At 45.0% G+C, this 18,940-nt stretch overlaps 1 protein-coding gene across 1 annotated transcript in view; it reads right to left on the bottom strand.

The window, feature by feature from the left end:
• The window catches only part of LOC115474937 (pericentrin-like), an 899,709-nt gene that overhangs the window by 284,988 nt on the left and 595,781 nt on the right, over window positions 1-18,940 (bottom strand). Inside the window, exon 11 of the mRNA XM_030210648.1 lies at window positions 11,056-11,631. Within this exon, the coding sequence (XP_030066508.1) occupies window positions 11,056-11,631 (576 nt within the window). The remainder of the gene's footprint in view (window positions 1-11,055; window positions 11,632-18,940) is intronic.

The following is an 18,940-nucleotide window of genomic DNA, read 5'->3' as shown; positions in this document are numbered from 1 at the left end:
TTTTAACACCCCCCTCCAAAATCCAGTACTAGGCATACCGAGAATACAAAACACTCAGGACCTATAGAGCAATTCTACCATAGCATAAGCAGTCATTTCTACGAGTCACACAAGGAAAAAGAAAGCATCTTAAACACTACAGTGAGCACTAGATCATCAATTCACCTATTGTTAAACGAAACCAGACAGATAGTACAGATTGTCAATCCTGCACAATCAATGCCAACTGAAAGTCATGTCTTTTTCACAAACACAGATACACCCTAATCCATTATAGAACAAGTAATCATAAACTTTCTATTTAGACAAAAATTAAACTGAACCCTCAAGATGCCAGACTCTGCATACAATGCAACACCACAGAAACAGAAAATGTCCCCTAGTACTGTGCAAAATATAAAGACAGCAGATGTAAATTTGAAAAAACTAACAAATACCAATCACCACTTTACAAATTAACAATAGAAATAAAACAAATATAGAAAATAAAATACCATTTTATTGGACTAATACATTTAGCTGTCAGAGGCCAAAACCTTCTTCCTCAGGTCAATACAGTATAGTGTGTTACAGTGTCCTAAATTGACCTGAGGAAGGGGGTTTTGTTCTTCGAAAGTTAGTTAAAATTTATTAAAATTAGTCCAATAAAAAGATTACCTTATTTACATGTTCTATTATAAACATTTATTAACACAGCTACAATACTACTTTATCCTAATGCAAAAAAAATAAAAATATATATTTTATTTACAGTTTGTTGTCTCTGGTTTCTGCTTTCCTCATCTTCTTTTCACTGTCTTCCTTCCATCCAGCATCTGTCTTTGTTCTTTCTCTGCCATCCAGTGTCTGCCCTCTCTGCTGTCCCCGCCATCCAATGTCTGCCCTCTCTCTCTCCCCCTTCCATTCACTGTCTGCCCTCCCTCTCCCCCCCATCCATCCAGGGTCTGCCCTCCCTCACCCCCTCATCTATCCAGGGTCTGCCCTCCCCTCTCCCCCCATCCAGGGTCTGCCCTCCCCTCTCCCCCCCATCCATCCATCCGTCTGTCCCCCCTCTCTCTCTGCCCCTTTTTTCAGCCCCCAGTTCCAGCCCTCTTATCCCACCTGCCCCAAGTTCTAGCCCCAGCCCACATCTCCCACATGCCCTCCCTTTTCAGCCCCACTATCCCACCAGTCCGCAGTTTCAGCTCCAGCCCTTTTCGCTCACCAGTCCCGAGCTTCAACCCCAGCCACTTCTCCCTGTCCCCTTTTCAGCCCCCAGTTCCCCCCAGTTTCTGCCCCTTTTCAGCCCCCAGTTCCAGTACTAGCCCCCTTATCCCACCTACCCTCCTTTTCAGCCCCCAGTTCCAGCCCCCTTCATCCACATGCCTTGCATTAGGGACTCCTTTTCAGCCCCAGACCCATTTTCCCACCAGCCCCAGGCATGGCTCCCATTTTCTCGCATGGCCCCTTCCCCACTCCCCTTCTCCCCACCCGTCCCCTTCTCCCCTCTTCTCCCATCTGAGACCCCCTCCCCACCCCAGTCCCCTTCTCCCACCTGAGACCCCCCCACCCCACTTCTCCCCACCCCAGTCCCCTTCTCCCCTCTTCTCCCATCTGAGACCCCCACCCCCTTCTCCCCACCCCACCCCCCTTCTCCCCTCATCTCCCATCTGAGACCTCCCACCCCCCTTTTCCCATCTGAGATCCCCCTTCCCACCCCAGTCCCCTTCTCCCCTCTTCTCCCATCTGAGACCCCCCTCCCCACCCCAGTCCCCTTCTCCAATCTGAGGCCCCCCTACCCAGTCCCCTTCTCCCATTTGAAAACCCCCTCCCCAGTCCTCCTCTTCCATCTAAGCCCCCCCAACTCGACCCACCTACCACCTTCGTGGAGAGACGACAGCCCTTGTCTCCTGCCTCCATCTTGCTGTGCCTTTAAAGAAAAATCTGAAAAGCGGCATGGCAGGCATGCTTCGCGTCTGCTCTGCCTGCTTGTAAAAGAAAGTGGCAAATCTCCTCGTCGATGTTGCAATGTTGCGTCGGGTCTTGTCCCGCCCCCCCCCCCCCCAGTGAGGGAAGACCCGACGCAACGTCGCAACGTCGACAAGATTTGCCGCTTTCTTTTACAAGCAGGCAGGGCAGACGTGAAGCATGCCTGCCATGCCGCTTTTCAGATTTTTCTTTAAGGCACAAGATGGAGGCAGGAGACGAAGGCTGCCTGCAGTCTGCAGCGCCGACGGAGCACCCCCCCACCCACTGACACCCGGGGCGGATCGCCCCCACCGCCCCCCCCTTGGTACGCCACTGGTGCAGAGTGCCAGATACAACTCTGGCCACCTTATTGGGCAGACTGGATGGACCATGCAGATCTTTATCTGCCGACATTTCCTATGTTAACTAAAATGTTCAATGATCATTGTGAAGAAACAGTGTTTTTTAAGCCTGTAAAATGTATTGGATATTTTCCTGCATTAATTATGTCTTGAAGTGTATTTCTCCTATTTGGCCAGCAGGTGGTGTTTCTTTACAGTAAAGCTGTTATAGAGTAATAAATGTTCTTTCTTTAGTTTTAGTACACAAACAGGAAGCAAGAAACAGTATATTTTTGAAATTTTCTTGTTCTGGGCTCTGATTGACCCAGGAGCTCATTAGGTGAGAGCATAATTAGGCAGGACTAGGAAATGAGATTAAGAAAAGGGTGTGAGTAAAATTCAAATAGAATTCTTTGTATTCAGAAAGGCCAGATTGAAGAAATGTGTTCTTAGAAGACTTCTAAAAGTTAGGTAATCATCTGTAAACTTGATTGATTTAGGAAGAGAATTCCAAATTTTGGTGCCTTGATAGGAGAAATTAGCAGAGTGAATTGTTTTGTAATTTTCAATAAGATTATTCATATATGATGAGGCGTGACCAATCAGGATTTGGTGAATGAAAACACATAATTTGAAAGATATTCTCTCTCTTATTGGTAACCAATGTAGCTCATATAAACGAGGAGTGGCTTTCGCGAAGCGAGGAGATCTACATATAAGATGAGCAGCAGCATTTTAAGCTGTTTGCAATTTTTTGAGAAGGCAACTTTTAAGTCCAGCATAGATGGAAATTGCAATAGTCGAATTTGGTGAGGACAAAGAATTGAACCGAAGTATGAAAAACAGATTTTGAGAAAAATGGCCTCATCTCTTTAGCTTTCAAAGTGAGTGAAAGACACTCAAAGTCAACTTAAAGACTTGGTTTTCAAGGATGAGGAAACAATCTATTGTGACTCCCAAGATTTTCACTGATGACTCAAGGGAATAGGTTTTGTTCTTAATGGTAAAGTTACTAAGATTCATAGGATGGTGAAGGTTAGTTATTATTAGGAACTTAGCTTAATCTATATTTTTAGTTTGAAATTAGAAGCCCATGATTCCATAAGTTTTATCCCTAGACTAATCATGTGAGTTATGTCAAGTAATTCCTTAGAGAATGGGATATAAATGGTGACATCATCAGCATATATGTATGTCAAAATACCATGTTCTTCTAAAAGATGACCAACAGGTATCATTATAATATTAAACAAGATGGGGGAAAGAGGGGAAACCCTGAGGGACCCCACAGCAAAGAAACCAAGTAGAAGAAAGTACACCTGATTGTTTGACGTGATACGACCTAGATCTTAAGAAGCCAGAAAACCATTTCAGGACAACTCCACAAATTCCGTAATAGTCAAGAATATTTAAAAGAATATTGTGATCAACAATATCAAAGGCACTGGACAGATCAAATTGAAGTATCAATATTTTGTTGCCAAAGCTTAATTCTCTACTAAAGTTAGCTAAGAGGGTGGTAAGCACAGTTTCTGTACTCTAAGAGGGCCTAAAACCAGACTGTGAACTATGCAAAATTGCATGAAGCTGGAGATACTCCATAAGGAACTAAGGCTACTGGTCTATAGTTGGAAACTAAACAGGTTAGTTTGGGTATTTTTAGATATAGGAGTCAAAATAATATTGCCATTGTCAGAGAGAAAGTAAGATTCTACTGCAAATGATGTAAGAATAAATCAGGAGCTGACTTGAGGAGATAAGTAGTGCACGTATCAAGCAGACGTGTATTGCGTATTTGAATTTGCGTATTTGCGCAATTGACCTGATCAGTAGTGATTGGATGAAAAACAGACCAGATTCTACCTGGTTGAGAATGAAGCAGTAAAGGATCATGTAAATAGAGGAAACAGTCTATAGATTAAGGGATATTATTAAGTTCTGGTCTGATTTTAGTTATTTTCTGTTTAAAATAAGTAGCCAAGTGGTCGGCAGTAGGTGTGAGATCGATTGAATTGGTCATTAGTTGAGTGTTCAATAAACTTTCCTCGGGTTGACTACCATATCCGCCAATGAATTTGGAATAGTAGGAGGTTTTCACTTTGGAGATCATAGCTTTGTAGGGTTTCAAAAGTTTTTTCCAAGCGATCCATTGTTCAGTGGATTTGTCCTTAGCCCATATTCTCTTAGCCCTGCATTTATGTTTCATTTGAAAAGGATCATCATTGAACCAAGGAGATAATCTTTTCGGTTGAGATTTGACAGTTACAGGTGCAATAACATCAAGGACTGCTTTACAAGTATCATGCCATTGCTGAATGAAATTCAGGGAAGGATTTGAGGTAAGTAATGCACTGAATGACTCATTGGACCAGAATTTTAAAAGTTCAATTTTACCTCCAGTTTTAAAGGAATGTAACAAATTTGGGGATTTGAAATGACAATTTCCTTCCAGTGCAATTTAAAAAAGAGGCTACTGTGATCTGACCAAGGTATTGGGGTCCAATGAAAATCTGAGATAAAAAAAGTAGTTTAGTTGGGTCTGTAAATTTCGTTGCTAATATATCTAATTGAGGACCTTTAACATGAGAGGACATTCAGTTGAAGAGTGAGAATTGCCAAACATTAAGGAATTCTAGGAAATTCTTGGTGTATTGGTTGGTAATGTTTTCAAGATGTAAATTGGACATCTCCAACCATAATGATATTATCATTATTAACACATGCATTGGAGATGAATTCAATAAGATCAGCCTTAACTAAGTTCCAACAATTAGGAGCACAATATAACATTAGAAGGCAGATAGGTTTAAAAAAAGAATCACAAGATATGGAACAAGTAGCAATTTCCAGATTAGAATTCAGAGATGATTTTTACCTCAAAGAAAGATTTATAGATGATAGCTAAAGCACTTTCCATTTTTTTTTAGCTCTAGGGAAATGAAGACTGGAATAACTGGGAGGGCATATATCAAGAATAATAGGATAATCTTTTGTGTGTAGCCAAGTTTCAGAGATTATAACAAAATCAAATTGAACATCAATTATCCAATCTTTAATAATTACAACTTTGTTAACAATCGATCGAGCATTGACATAACCTAGAGACAGGGAAAAACAAGAACAAGTTGCTCGACAGTGGGACTTTAATCACGTGGCATTTATTACAAAAGGTTTTGGAGCCTTTTTTAATATGATGTTTAGTAGAAGGCACAATGTTTGGATCGTTGTGATTCAAATAGTTAGGAGCAAAACCAGAGGGATTCCTTTGGTGATAAGCTAGTAACCAATAAGGATAATATCATCTTGTAGAATATATCACTGGGATAGCAAAATAGGAATCAAACTCATTAGTAGAATGAATTAAGTGTCTAGATGGAATGAGAAACGAAATTAAACAATATAGTAGGACTCTTAGCATTCTTTAAGGAATACTTTTAAACAAGCACTCAACGTCTGTGCTAAAGCAAATATGTGATTTTAATGAAAATAAAATAAAAAAAAGAGGCAGTTGTGATTTTATTATTCAGCTAGAATAATGATAACAGACCTAAAGGGTGAGAATATAGAGAAACAGCAATGATGAGAGGCCTCCAATATGTATACTTTGGAAGGAAAGGAGGAGAGGGGGAGATAACAGAATACGTAAATATTTCCAAGGTGTAACTACAGAGGTGGGCCTTTTTTAATAAAAAAATAGTTCTAGAATGAGAGGTCATATAGTGAGAGTGAAAGGGGTTAGATTTAGAAGCAATCTAATAAAATATTTTTTTATGAAAGGAGCAACAGGCGCGTGGAATAGTCTCCCAGTGGAGGTGGTGGAGATGAGGATGATATATGATTTCAAAAATGCATAGAAGCAGCACAGAGGATCTCTGAGGAAGAGGGAGGGATTGTAGAACTTAGCAGTTGGTATGGTTGGGCAGCCTGGATAGGCTATACGGTCATTATGTGCCATAATTTTTAATCTTTCCATTGTAGCCACTGGAAATCTAAACCATCAATATATTTCTAAAGGAAACTTCAAAAAGCTTGCTTTGTTTCTCCTATTATTTTTAATTTTAAACTACTTAGATACATAGGAGTCAAACTTAATCATTACACAGCAGGAGGGCAATTTTGGAAGTTAAATCATTTGAAAATTCTGGTCCCATCCAGAGAATTGCCTTAACAACAGTAGTTAGCTGTAACTTGGGACTTAATCATTACACAGCAGGAGGTAAGGGTTGAGCTCTGAATAGGGGTCAAACCATTTCTAACTTTGCTCAGGTGCTGACCTCTCTGTCTATACCTGAAGCAAACTCCTCCAAAGTAAAACAAATTTGGACCTTTTAAATTCCAAACTTCTCAACTTTCTGGCTATAGGTGAGATACCTGATATTCTCTTTAATTTAATGCTTAGTGCTTAATTAATTTTGCCCTGTGAAACCTCTTATTTTCTTTCTTTCTTTCTCTTCCTGCCAAGCTCTGAGAGAGAGGGAGGCTGCATTGCATTGTATTGTATTGGGGCTCTAAAGTGCATTTTACATTGTTGAAACTGATATAATTATTGGGAATATCTGGATTTATATTACAACAAGGAAAGTTTATTTTTTTATATTCTAGGGCAAATTTGGAAGTTAAATCATTTGAAAATTCTGGTCCCATCCAGAGAATTGCCTTAACAACAGTAGTTAGCTGGCACTTGGGACTTATAATCCCACCCACCCTCCCCACATTCCACCCACCCCAGGGTTTTCCACTCATTTATAGACAAACCAAACCTCATTAACTTTACTCAATCATACACAGGCAGTCTTACAGACTGTTAACCCCAACTAAGTACACCTGTTCATATCCAATTCAACAAATCAGGATGACTTTTATTCTCTGCAATAATTGTGGTATTTAGTTTCAAGGCCAATCATCTGGAGACTTAAAGCTTGCCCTATCTGTCTTCAACTATCTAGGTTTAAACAAGAGCTCAGTAAAGTAATGCAAGAATTGGATACAATTAAAGCAGCTTCTAGGACTGCACAGAGAAATAGCTTCTCACCACTCCCTCAAAGAATAAAACCACATAAGAACAGATGGTTCACAGTAGGCTCAGGCAGACTTCGTCATGTGACACAGAAGCATCCACCCGCACAAGTGTTGCCACTAAAGAATTCTTTTGCTCCATTACAGCACTGTAATGCTCCTGAAAATAGAACTGAAGCAGAGGAAAAAGCAATAAAGTTGGAACAAAACGACATGAAGGTACCCAAAGTGAAAAGACACCCCCAAATCACTAATGTTGAAACACATACCAAGAAATATAGGTGGAAAGCAATGGCCACAAATGCTCGTAGTCTAAGCAACAAAGTTCATGACCTTCAAGCCCTGATGTTGGAGGCAGACTTAGATGTTGTTGCAATCACAGAGACATGGCTCAACAGTTCCCACGAATGGGATGCAAGCATACCAGGCTATAATCTATTTAGGAAGGATAGAGAGGGTCGTAAAGGTGGAGGAGTAGCTCTGTATGTGAGGAATGATATCATGGCGACTGAAATGACAGGGACCTGGGGAAAAGAAGAAGTGATATGGATCACCTTAAAAAAAGAGGATAGAACCTCTGTCCACGTGGGTGTTGTCTACAGACCCCCCACACAATTAGAGGAACTAGATAAAGATCTGATTGCATATATTCAAAAATTAGGAAAGAAAAAAGAGGTTCTGTTGATGGGAGATTTCAATCTGCCGGATGTAGATTGGAAGGTTCCGTCTGCCAAATCGGAAAGAAGTAGAGAGATCGTGGATGCTTTCTAAAGTGCTCTGTTCAGACAGATGGTGACAGAACCCACGAGGGAGGGAGCGATGCTGGATCTGGTGCTCACAAATGGGGATAGTGTGTCAAATGTGCGAGTGTGTGCACACCTGGGAAGCAGTGACCATCAAACGGTTTGGTTTGATATAACGGCTGAGGTGGAGGGCGGCCACTCTAAACTCAAAGTCCTGGATTTCAAGCGTGCTGACTTTAGTAAAATGGGGGAATACCTGAGGAAGGAGATGATGGGCTGGGAGGACGAACATGAAGTGGAAGGGCAGTGGTCCAGGCTGAAAGAAGCAATAAATAGGGCCACAGACCTTTATGTAAGGAGAGTAAATAAAAGCAAGAGGAAAAGGAAACCGATATGGTTCTCCAAGCAAGTAGCTGAGAAAATAAAGGCTAAAGAGTTGGTGTTCCAGAAATATAGAAAATCTCAAGAAGAGGAACACGGGGAGGAATACCGGATGAAACTGAAAGAAGCCAAGAGAGAGGTACGTCTGGCGAAGGCGCAAGCAGAAGAACAAATGGCTAGAAATGTAAGGAGGGGCGACAAAAATTTCTTCAGGTATATTAGTGACAGAAGAATGACTAAAAAGGGAATTGTGAGACTAAAAGATACAGCAAACCGCTATGTAGATAATGATGAAGAAAAAGCCAATTTGCTAAATAGATACTTTTGTTCGGTTTTCACTGAAGAAAATCCTGGAGAAGGACCGCGAAGGACTGGCAAAAGTACACCTGAGAATGGAATGGATATAGAACCGTTCACGGAAGAGAGTGTGTATCAACAACTTGGAAAGCTAAAGGTGGACAAAGCCATGGGACCGGACGGGATCCACCCCAGAATATTGAGGGAGCTCAGAGAGGTCCTGGCGGGTCCTCTTAATGATTTGTTTAATAAATCCTTGGAGACGGGAGAGGTTCCGAGGGACTGGAGAACGGCGGAGGTGGTACCTCTTCACAAAAGTGGTGATAGGGAAGAAGCTGGAAACTACAGGCCGGTAAGCCTCACTTTGGTTATTGGAAAAGTAATGAAAGCCATGCAGAAGGAAAGGATAGTGAATTTCCTAGAAGCCAACAAGCTGCAAGATCCGAGACAACATGGTTTTACCAGAGGGAAATCGTGCCAAACGAATTTCATTCAATTCTTTGATTGGGTAACTGGAGAACTGAATCATCGACGTGCTATAGATGTAATCTACTTAGATTTTAGCAAAGCTTTTGACATGGTTCCTCACAGGAGGCTCTTTAATAAACTAGATGGGCTGAAGATAGGTCCCAAAGTGGTGAACTGGATTAGGAACTGGTTAACAGACCGACGACAGAGGGTGGTGGTAAATGGAGTTCGCTCGGAGGGAAAGGTGAGTAGCGGAGTGCCTCAGGGATCGGTGCTGGGGCCGATTCTGTTCAATATATTTGTGAGTGACATTGCCGAAGAGTTAGAAGGTAAAGTTTGCCTATTTGCGGATGATACTAAGATTTGCAACAGAGTGGACACCCGGGAGGGAGTGGAAAGCATGAAAAGGGATCTGAGGAAGCTAGAAGAATGGTCTAAGGTTTGGCAATTAAAATTCAATGCGAAGAAATGCAAAGTGATGCATTTAAGGAGTAGAAACCCACGAGAGACGTATGTGTTAGGCGGTGAGAGTCTGATAGGTACTGAGGGGGAGAGGGATCTTGGGGTGATAGTATCCGAGGATCTGAAGGTGACGAAACAGTGTGACAAGGCGGTGGCCGTAGCGAGAAGCTTGCTAGGCTGTATAGAGAGAGGTGTGATCAGCAGAAGAAAGGAAGTGTTGATGCCCCTGTACAAGTCATTGGTGAGGCCCCACCTGGAGTATTGTGTTCAGTTTTGGAGGCCGTACCTTGCGAAGGATGTTAAAAAAATGGAAGCAGTGCAAAGAAAAGCTACGAGAATGGTATGGGATTTGCGTTCCAAGACGTATGACCAAAGACTTGCTGACCTGAACATGTATACCCTGGAGGAAAGGAGGAACAGGGGTGATATGATACAGACGTTCAGATACTTGAAAGGTATTAATCCGCAAAAAAATCTTTTCTGGAGATGGGAAGGCGGTAGAACGAGAGGACATGAAATGAGATTGAAGGGGGGCAGACTCAAAAAAGATGTCAGGAAGTATTCTTTCACGGAGAGGGTGGTGGATGCTTGGAATGCCCTCCCGCGGGAGGTGGTGGAGATGAAAATGGTAACGGAATTCAAACATGCGTGGGATATGCATAAAGGAATCCTGTGCAGCAGGAATGGATCCTCAGAAGCTTAGCCGAAATTGGGTGGCGGAGCAGGTGGGGGAAGAGAGGTTGGTGGTTGGGAGGCGAGGTTAGTGGCGGGCAAACTTATACGGTCTGTGCCAGAGCCGGTGATGGGAGGCGAGACTGGTGGTTGGGAGGCGGGAAACACTGCTGGGCAGACTTGTACGGTCTGTGCCCTGAAAAAGGCAAGTACAAATCAAGGTAAGGTATACACATATGAGTTTATCTTGTTGGGCAGACTGGATGGACCATACAGGTCTTTTTCTGCCGTCATCTACTATGTTACTATGTTTTAAAGGCACTTATCCGGTTAGTACGTGCTGCTAACCACTAGAATGAGGGATATTCAGCAATACTAACTGGACAGACGAGCTAAATGCTTCCTCTGACTACCTTGGCACTATCTGAACAGTGCTGGAGGTTGTCTAGCTAGTGGCCATATGCAGACTGCTAAATGATAGCTATCTAGATAATGTTAGGCTAGCAAAAAGACTGTCCTAACTTTATCTTGTTAACAGTCTGAATAAAGTTGCTAACCAAATGGTAATTCCAAGTCAGCAATGAAACCAAATATTTATCTAAATATCTGATTTCAGTTTAACCACATTGACCCCAAATGGTAAAACTTTAAATCTTTCTAAAGGAATACAGGATATATAAATTCTTTCCAGGAAATAAATCACATTTGAGAGTTCTAGAACACTTAACCTTTTCCTGGTCATTCCCTGCCTGCTGCTCTTGTTCTCTCATGATCAGAAGCTGGGCCTTTCTGTCTCTCTGCAGCAACTCCAAAGTAGATTGCAACTTCTTTCTGAATTCCCTCTCCTTCTTGGTCTCATCACGACTTTTCTGGAGCTCAATTACTGCCTGCATTTTGGCCAAAGCAGTCTGCTGTTGAGTTTTCTCCATCATGTTAGCTAATTCTGCAGTATGTTTTCGTTCTTCCTTCAGCTGAGCTTGCAGCCCCTGCACAAAGCTTTGCTCCATCAGTTTTTCTTGGTCTTTAAGTGAAGTCTGTTCTTGATGCTTCATGGTGAGTTGCTCCAAAACAGTCCGCTCATAGTTTACAGTAGCTGCCAGATCCTCAGCGTGCTGCCTTTCTAATGTGAGAATATGCTGAAAATCTGACAGCTTGCTACGCTCATGGGAGAGCAGCGCCTCACAACGTGAGTACTCAATCTGTAGTTCTTTCCTCAGATTGATGTTGGAAGCTTGTTCATATTCCAAAGCAATAGACAACTGTTTATTGAGACTTTTTTTTTCCTCAAGAGTTGCCTTTAAATCCTGTTCAGGGGAATAGAAAATCTTTTTTAGAATTGAGCTGGGACATTCAAACCAAAGTCTTATGTAGTACTCAAATCAATCCTCACAAGCAGCACATCAGAGACATCCTAAGAATTCACGAAAAAAACATTAACTGGAAGCAAACCAAGTTGCTTACCTGTGGCAGGTGTTCAGCACGGGTAAAGTCCTCACAGCATGGGTAATGTCAGTACTGAAGCCTGTGCAGGAAGCTTCTCCAGCTTAGAATACACTCATAGCCACTACACTTATACACCACTTCTCATCTGCTGCTGTCATGTGTAACATAGTAGATGACGGCAGAAAAAGACCTGCATGGTCCATCCAGTCTGCCCAACAAGATAAACTCATATGTGTATACCTTACCTTGATTTGTACCTGCCTTTTTCAGGGCACAGACCGTACAAGTCTGCCCAGCAGTATTTCCCGCCTCCCAACCACCAGTCCTGCCTCCCATCACTGGCTCTGGCACATACCGTATAAGTCTGCCCTCCACTATCCTCGCCTCCCAACCACCAACCCCTCTTCCCCCACCTGCTCCGCCATCCAATTTCGGCTAAGCTTCTGAAATTGGATGGCGGAGCATGTGTGACCACCTCACTCTATATGCTTGTCTGAAAAGAATATAATTCCTTGAAGAGGTGGGTGGATAGGTGAGGCCTAGTATCCTGCTGTTCATAGAGAACACAAGATACAGATCGTTCTCTCAGAACATAAGCAGGATAGCAAGTACTCACGGTATGAGACTCCCTAGCTGCAAATTGCTTTCAACAGAAAAGAAGGGAAACAAAATGATACTACAATAGGCAAACATTAGCAACATTTTTCTGAAGGAACTAGCCTTAGGAATTTTTTCTTGTTCTTTTTTTTTTTTGTTTGGAAGGCAGTCTGGAACAGAAAATAAATGGGTCTAGTGAGGTGTTGAGGTGGATTCTACTCCCCAAAGAGATTCTGGAGAACTGACTGGCAAAACGTAGTGTTGTTAAGAGGAAATAGGCTCAGGATGTCAGGACCTCGAGGCAGGACCGGAATTCGTGACCCCTTGGACCACTGCCGAGGAGCAGCAGAGGCAGGCAAGACCACCCTGGAACTGGATACAAGGAAGAGCAGGACTGGAACTCGGGACTGGAGTAGTAACAAAGGCAGGCAACTAGAACAGGCAGAACAGGCCAGCTTCACCTGGGCTTGACCACCGTTACTCTGGAGTTGAGCTCCGGAGTGCGGGTGGCCGGCAGGACTTGTAGGACAGAGCAGGAACTGAAGATCCAGAGGACCCACTCCGGGTCTGGGAAACACGAGGGAGGCTAGGCAGAGACAGGATTCAGGATATACACACTAGCTAGGCAGAGACAGGATTCAAGATATACACACTAGCTAGGCAGAGGCAGGATTCAGGATATACACTCAGGATATACACCCTAGCTAGGCAGAGACAGGATTCAGGAAATACAAGCAAGCTTGGCAGAAACAGGACTCAGGGTATACAAAAGCAAGCTTGGCAGAAACAGGACTCGGGATATACAAGCAAGCTTGGCAGAAACAGGACTCAGGATATACAAGCAAGCTAGGCAGAGCAGACAGAAGAAGTAACCAGGAACTAGCAGAGTCTTTGGGCAGGCAGCGGACAATAGAATAAACCAGGAGCAAACAGAGTCTTTGGGCAGGCAGAGGAATAAACCAGGAGCTAACAGAGTCTTAGGGCAGGCAGCGGATAATAGAATTGAGGCAGTGGGCAAAGAATAATTCTGAGAAATCATATGAAGGGTTAATTCTGTTAAAAGCTTGGTATTTGAATTGAATTCTTATTTCAAATTTCAACTCTTTACTCTGCAAGTAGTGAAGGAATGCAGGCTGGAGTTAATTACTAGAACTCTAGCTGTCGAGCAAAAGGGTTAAAAAGGTCAGAGACAGGAATTTCTTTCACCCTGGTGAATGATGAAAGCTGGCTCAACATCTGTACATTATTAGGCATACTGAATAGTTTTGTAAGCAGGCAGTTTGTTTAGGATTAAATAGAAAAATGCTTAGATAGAAAATACTATTTAGAGAGAGAGGCAATAGATTAGAATTTAGAAGTTCTTGCTTATAAGGAATACTGATTCTGTGTATTTTAGAATATGTTTTATTCTCTGTAATTTCTATGTAGGATGTTTGTTCAACTCTGTGTTACTTTTAAAATGATCCTTTGTCTGCTGTTTAAGACTGCAGTTGAGGAGATCAGCATATGGTTTGACTTAGCCATAGTTCTGGCTGGTTCAATGTATAAGCTGATAGGTGAAGAGGTCAGGACTAGTCAGCTCTCTTCTCCTTGATTAATTATAGGTAAAATGTAGAAATGGTCTTGAAAGTGATAACCTGATATGTATGCTATTAAGTAAGATTGGCTTTTGACCCCTTTAATGAATGCCAGAGTTTAGTTAGCAGTTAGTACTAGGAATATGAGAAATCAATCATAATAACATGTAAGAGTTCTGGAGACCAAATGTCTGGTGTAAGGGGCCCCAGGTCACAGGTCAGTTTGAGAAATATCAAACCTATGTAACTGATATTTTTAAGGTAATGATTGGTTGAGGCAAGGTAATCAATCTATTCCTTAACCAATTGGAGAGTAAGGGGGCTGGGCTAGGCTAGGCTAGGCTAGGCTAGATAGAACAGTATTTAAGTAGGAGAAGAAGCAGTTTACGTCAGAAGGAGCTCAGAAGAAAGAGAAGGACAGAAGGAACAGACAGAAGAGAAGACAGCTGAAGAGGACAGACAAAAGCCATAACATCCAGAGAGCTGAGAGAGAGAGAAGAGAGCTAGAACTGATGTCCTGCTTTGTTTGCTGGCAAATAAAGAAGATTACTCTCTCATTCTGGTGTGTGCTGTCTGACTCCTGAAGTATCACAAATTCCTATCTCAATTCCTGCAACAATTCTTGGTGGCAGCGGTGGGATGAATCCTGCATTAATCCCAGCACCCAACTGACTGGAGAACATTCGCCGGGTATGTATTCTGTATTCTGTATTGTAATTCTAGCTAGAAAATTGTAAATCAGCCCCTCAAACAAATTGAGGAAGGAGAGCCTGATCAACTCTCAGCGAAGGCCCTAGTACCTTCTAGTCGCGGGGACTAGAAGCGAAAACGCTTGAGCTTATCTGTATTTGAGAAATCTGAAATTGTTGGGTGGGATTTTCTGTATGGAATGTGTGATGCGTGAATGATTATTGAGTGCGGACTTCTTATAGCTGCATTTCCAATTAACGCGAGTTCAATTGGTCAGCAACGGAAGGAAGCGATTGCTGTCTGTCTACCTAGTGTCTCGAGAGTGCAGACCCCTTACTGCACTTTCAAAAAAATTCCCTCCCTTTTTGTGTGTTGTAACTGTAAGCATTATGGGTGGGACATCATCTAGACAAATTGATACCCCCCTAGATTGTATGCTTAAGAACTTCAAGAAAGGATTTTTAATTAATGACTATGGACAGACTTTAAGCTCAAGTACTTTAAGAACCTTGTGTGAAGTTGAGTGGCCATCTATGGGAGTGGGGTGGCCCCCTAGTGGCAGCTTAGATATTGAAGTAATCCGGAAGGTCTACAGCATAGTTGTAGGAGAACCAGAATATTCTGAACAACTCCCTTATATAGATTCCTGGGACAGCCTTGTGACTGACCCTCCCTCCTGGTTAAAAACTTATATGGGATCCCCAGTAAAATTCATGTTAGGTCGTGTTCAAAGAAAGATTAGAAAATCTAAACTAGAAGAGGGAAAGAGCCCTAGGAAGCCTACCACCCAATCAGGGCCGTGCCGATGCGGTAAGCGAGGTAAGCGCCGCAGGGGGGCGCCCACCTCCTGAGGGCGCCGCCGCGGTGCTTACCCTCGCCCCGCCGAGGCCTTTAAATCTTTTGGTCGCCCCGGGTGTCACCAGAGAGGGGGGTGCCGCCGCCGCTCCCGCTGCTCTTCATCCTGGCACCGCCCCCGCACCAGCCCTTTAAATTTATTTGCCGACGCGATAGCGAGCGCAGCACCTCGTGTGGAAGTAAAGGAAGCGGATCCGATCATCTCATTGGGCCTTCCCTCACTGTCCCGCCCTCCTCTGACGCAACTTCCTATTTCCTCTAGGGCGGGACAGTGAAGGAAGGCCCAATGAGATGATCGGATTCGCTTCTTTTACTTCCACACGAGGTGCTGCGCTCGCTATCGCGTCGGCAATTTCTTTTTAAAGACGGATGGCAGGGAGGGAGAAGACGAGGCAGGGTGAGGGTGGGGGACAGATGGGGTGACCGTGAAGGTGGGGGAGGACTCGGATAGCAGAAGGGACTGGGTGGGAGACAGATGGGGTGAGGGGGACTCGGATGGGCAGAAGGGACTGGGTGGGAGACAGATGGGGTGAGGGTGGGGGGCACTTGGATAGCAGAAGGGACTGGGTGGGAGACAGATGGGGTGAGGGGGACTCGGATGGGCAGAAGGGACTGGGTGGGAGCCAGATGGGGTGAGGGGGGACTCGGATGGGCAGAAGGGACTGGGTGGGAGACAGATGGGGTGAGGGTGGGGGGCACTTGATAGCAGAAGGGACTGGGTGGGAGACAGATGGGGTGAGGGGGACCTCGGATGGGCAGAAGGGACTGGGTGGGAGATAGATGGGGTGAGGGTGGGGGGCACTTGGATAGCAGAAGGGACTGGGTGGGAGCCAGATGGGGTGAGGGGGACTCGGATGGGCAGAAGGGACTGGGTGGGAGCCAGATGGGGTGAGGGGGACTCGGATGGGCAGAAGGGACTGGGTGGGAGATAGATGGGGTGAGGGTGGGGGGCACTTGGATAGCAGAAGGGACTACTGGGTGGGAGCCAGATGGGGTGAGGGGGACTCGGATGGGCAGAAGGGACTGGGTGGGAGACAGATGGGGTGAGGGTGGGGGGCACTTGGATAGCAGAAGGGACTGGGTGGGAGCCAGATGGGGTGAGGGGGACTCGGATGGGCAGAAGGGACTGACGTCAGAAGAAGGCGGACACTGAGGGAACCAAAAGCGCAAAGGGAAGGGAGACGTCGGCAGCGCTCCGCTTTCACTGACGCTGCTGCGACCGGAAGTAAAAGATTTAAAGGCCCCAGGGTGCGGAGGGAAGGGCAGAGAGGCATGGATGGGAGGGCAGGGCCCAGGGAGAGGACAAATTGCTGGAAGGGAAGGGGAGGGGAGAGAGGATTGCTGGCTATGGATGGAGGAGGGAAGGGCAGAGAGGGACAAGGATGGACATGGGGGCCCAGGGAGAGGACAAATTGCTGGAAATGGAGGGGAGGGGATAGAGGAGGCAAGGATTGCTGGCTATGGATGGAGGAGGGAAGGGCAGAGAGGGACAAGGATGGACATGGGGCCCAGGGAGAGGACAAATTGCTGGAAATGGAGGGGAGGGGATAGAGGAGGCAAGGATTGCTGGCTATGGATGGAGGAGGGAAGGGCAGAGAGGGACAAGGATGGACATGGGGGCCCAGGGAGAGGACAAATTGCTGGAAATGGAGGGGAGGTGAGAGAGGAGGATTGCTGGGTATGGATGGAGGAGGGAAGGGCAGAGAGGGACAAGAATGGACATGGATGGGAGGGCAGGACCCAGGGAGAGAGGAGAAATTGCTGGAAATGGATATAGAGCAAGAAATGAAGAAGAAAGGAGAAAAGTAAAGAAATAAATGGAAAGGAAGCCCTGGAAATGGAGTTAAGAGGACATATAGCAGCAGAATCAGATACTGGACCAGTATGATTGAAAAAAGAAAGTCACCAGACAACAAAGGTAGAAAAAAATTATTTTATTTTCATTTTAGCGTTTGGAATATGTCCACTTTGAGAATTTACATCTGCTATCTTATTTTGCAATGTATAGCAATTAGTTTCTAAGAATATTGCTGACAATTCCTTTCAGTGTGGCAAGTGGTGAGCGATCATTTTCATGGGGGGGGGGCGCCAACTGATAGTCTGCAGGGGGGCGCCAGAGACCCTAGGCACGGCCCTGCACCCAATCGGTGGCTTCCGCCCCTACCCTGTCCGAGAAACCCATACTCTCTGATGACCCCTCAGACCTTGAGCCACCACCTTATGGCCCATTGTTGGGGTTCCGTGCTACCCCCAGAGATCCACGCCGCCCAGCCCAAGCTTCTCCAGCACAGGCTTCTCCGGATAGTTCTTCCCCTCCTGTGCCAAACCTGCCACACCCTAGGTTGGACTTTTCACCCGGCCTCTACCCTTCTGTGCCACATCCTCTCCTGTTAACCTCTGAAGACCCGTTTTGGGTTCCACTCCCTGACTCCTCAACTCCCGACAGCCCAGCCTCTCCTTCTAATACCCCTACCCACTCATTAGGGGCCCGGCATCCCTTTCAATGGACTGACTCACCTGTGACCACCTCTCAGTCTATGAGTACCCCTCCCCATCCCTCAGGGGTTCAACCTACCTCCCCTGAATGGGTTAGACCTGCTGCAATCACCTTTGAGCATGATAGGAGGGTAGCTCCTAGCTCTACCTCAGATTCCATTCCCACCTCCTCGAGAGTTCTGCCACTCCGACAGGTAACCATCACTCGACCGGATCCTAATAATGAGGGTCAGGTTATACAGGCACAGGCCTATCAGTATGTACCCTTCACAACCACCGATCTCCTGAATTGGAAGACGCATTACCCCTCTTATACTGAAAAGCCTCAGGCAGTGGTGGACCTAGTGACTAGCATTATGGCCACCCATAACCCAACCTGGACTGATTGTCAACAACTTCTCCTGACCCTCTTCACAACTGAGGAGAGGCGGAAGATTTTGCAAAATGCTGAGGCCATCACGCGAGAGCGTGTCCCCGGGGGGACACAGGACCCAGAGGGATGGGTTAGAGCTCGGTTTCCTCGCGCAGCTCCAGATTGGGATCCAAATGATGGGCAGCACTATGAACTGTTGTCTGGCTATTGCCGGGACTTACTGGAAGGTATGAGGAAAGGCATAAAGAGGCCCATTAATCTGGCAAAGGTCTCTGAAATTCTCCAAGGGGCAACTGAATCCCCTGGGGCCTTTCTAGAGCGACTAATTGAAGCCTACAGAACATACACCCCATTTGACCCTGAAGCCCAAGAAAACCAGAGAATGGTGAATAGCGCATTGGTGGCCCAGAGTATGCCAGATATCCGGAAGAAGTTGCAGCGTCAGGAGGGATTCGCAGGGATGAATACCACCCAGCTAATTGAGATCGCAACCAAGGTTTTCATTAATAGAGATCAGGAGGTGCGCCGAGAGGCTGACCGGAAGATGCAGAAGAAGGCCGACCTTTTAGCGGCAGCCATTAC

The sequence above is a fragment of the Microcaecilia unicolor genome, chromosome 7 (assembly GCF_901765095.1).
Source record: "Microcaecilia unicolor chromosome 7, aMicUni1.1, whole genome shotgun sequence".
Lineage (NCBI taxonomy): Eukaryota > Metazoa > Chordata > Amphibia > Gymnophiona > Siphonopidae > Microcaecilia > Microcaecilia unicolor.
This window is presented reverse-complemented; position numbering and strand designations above follow the sequence as displayed.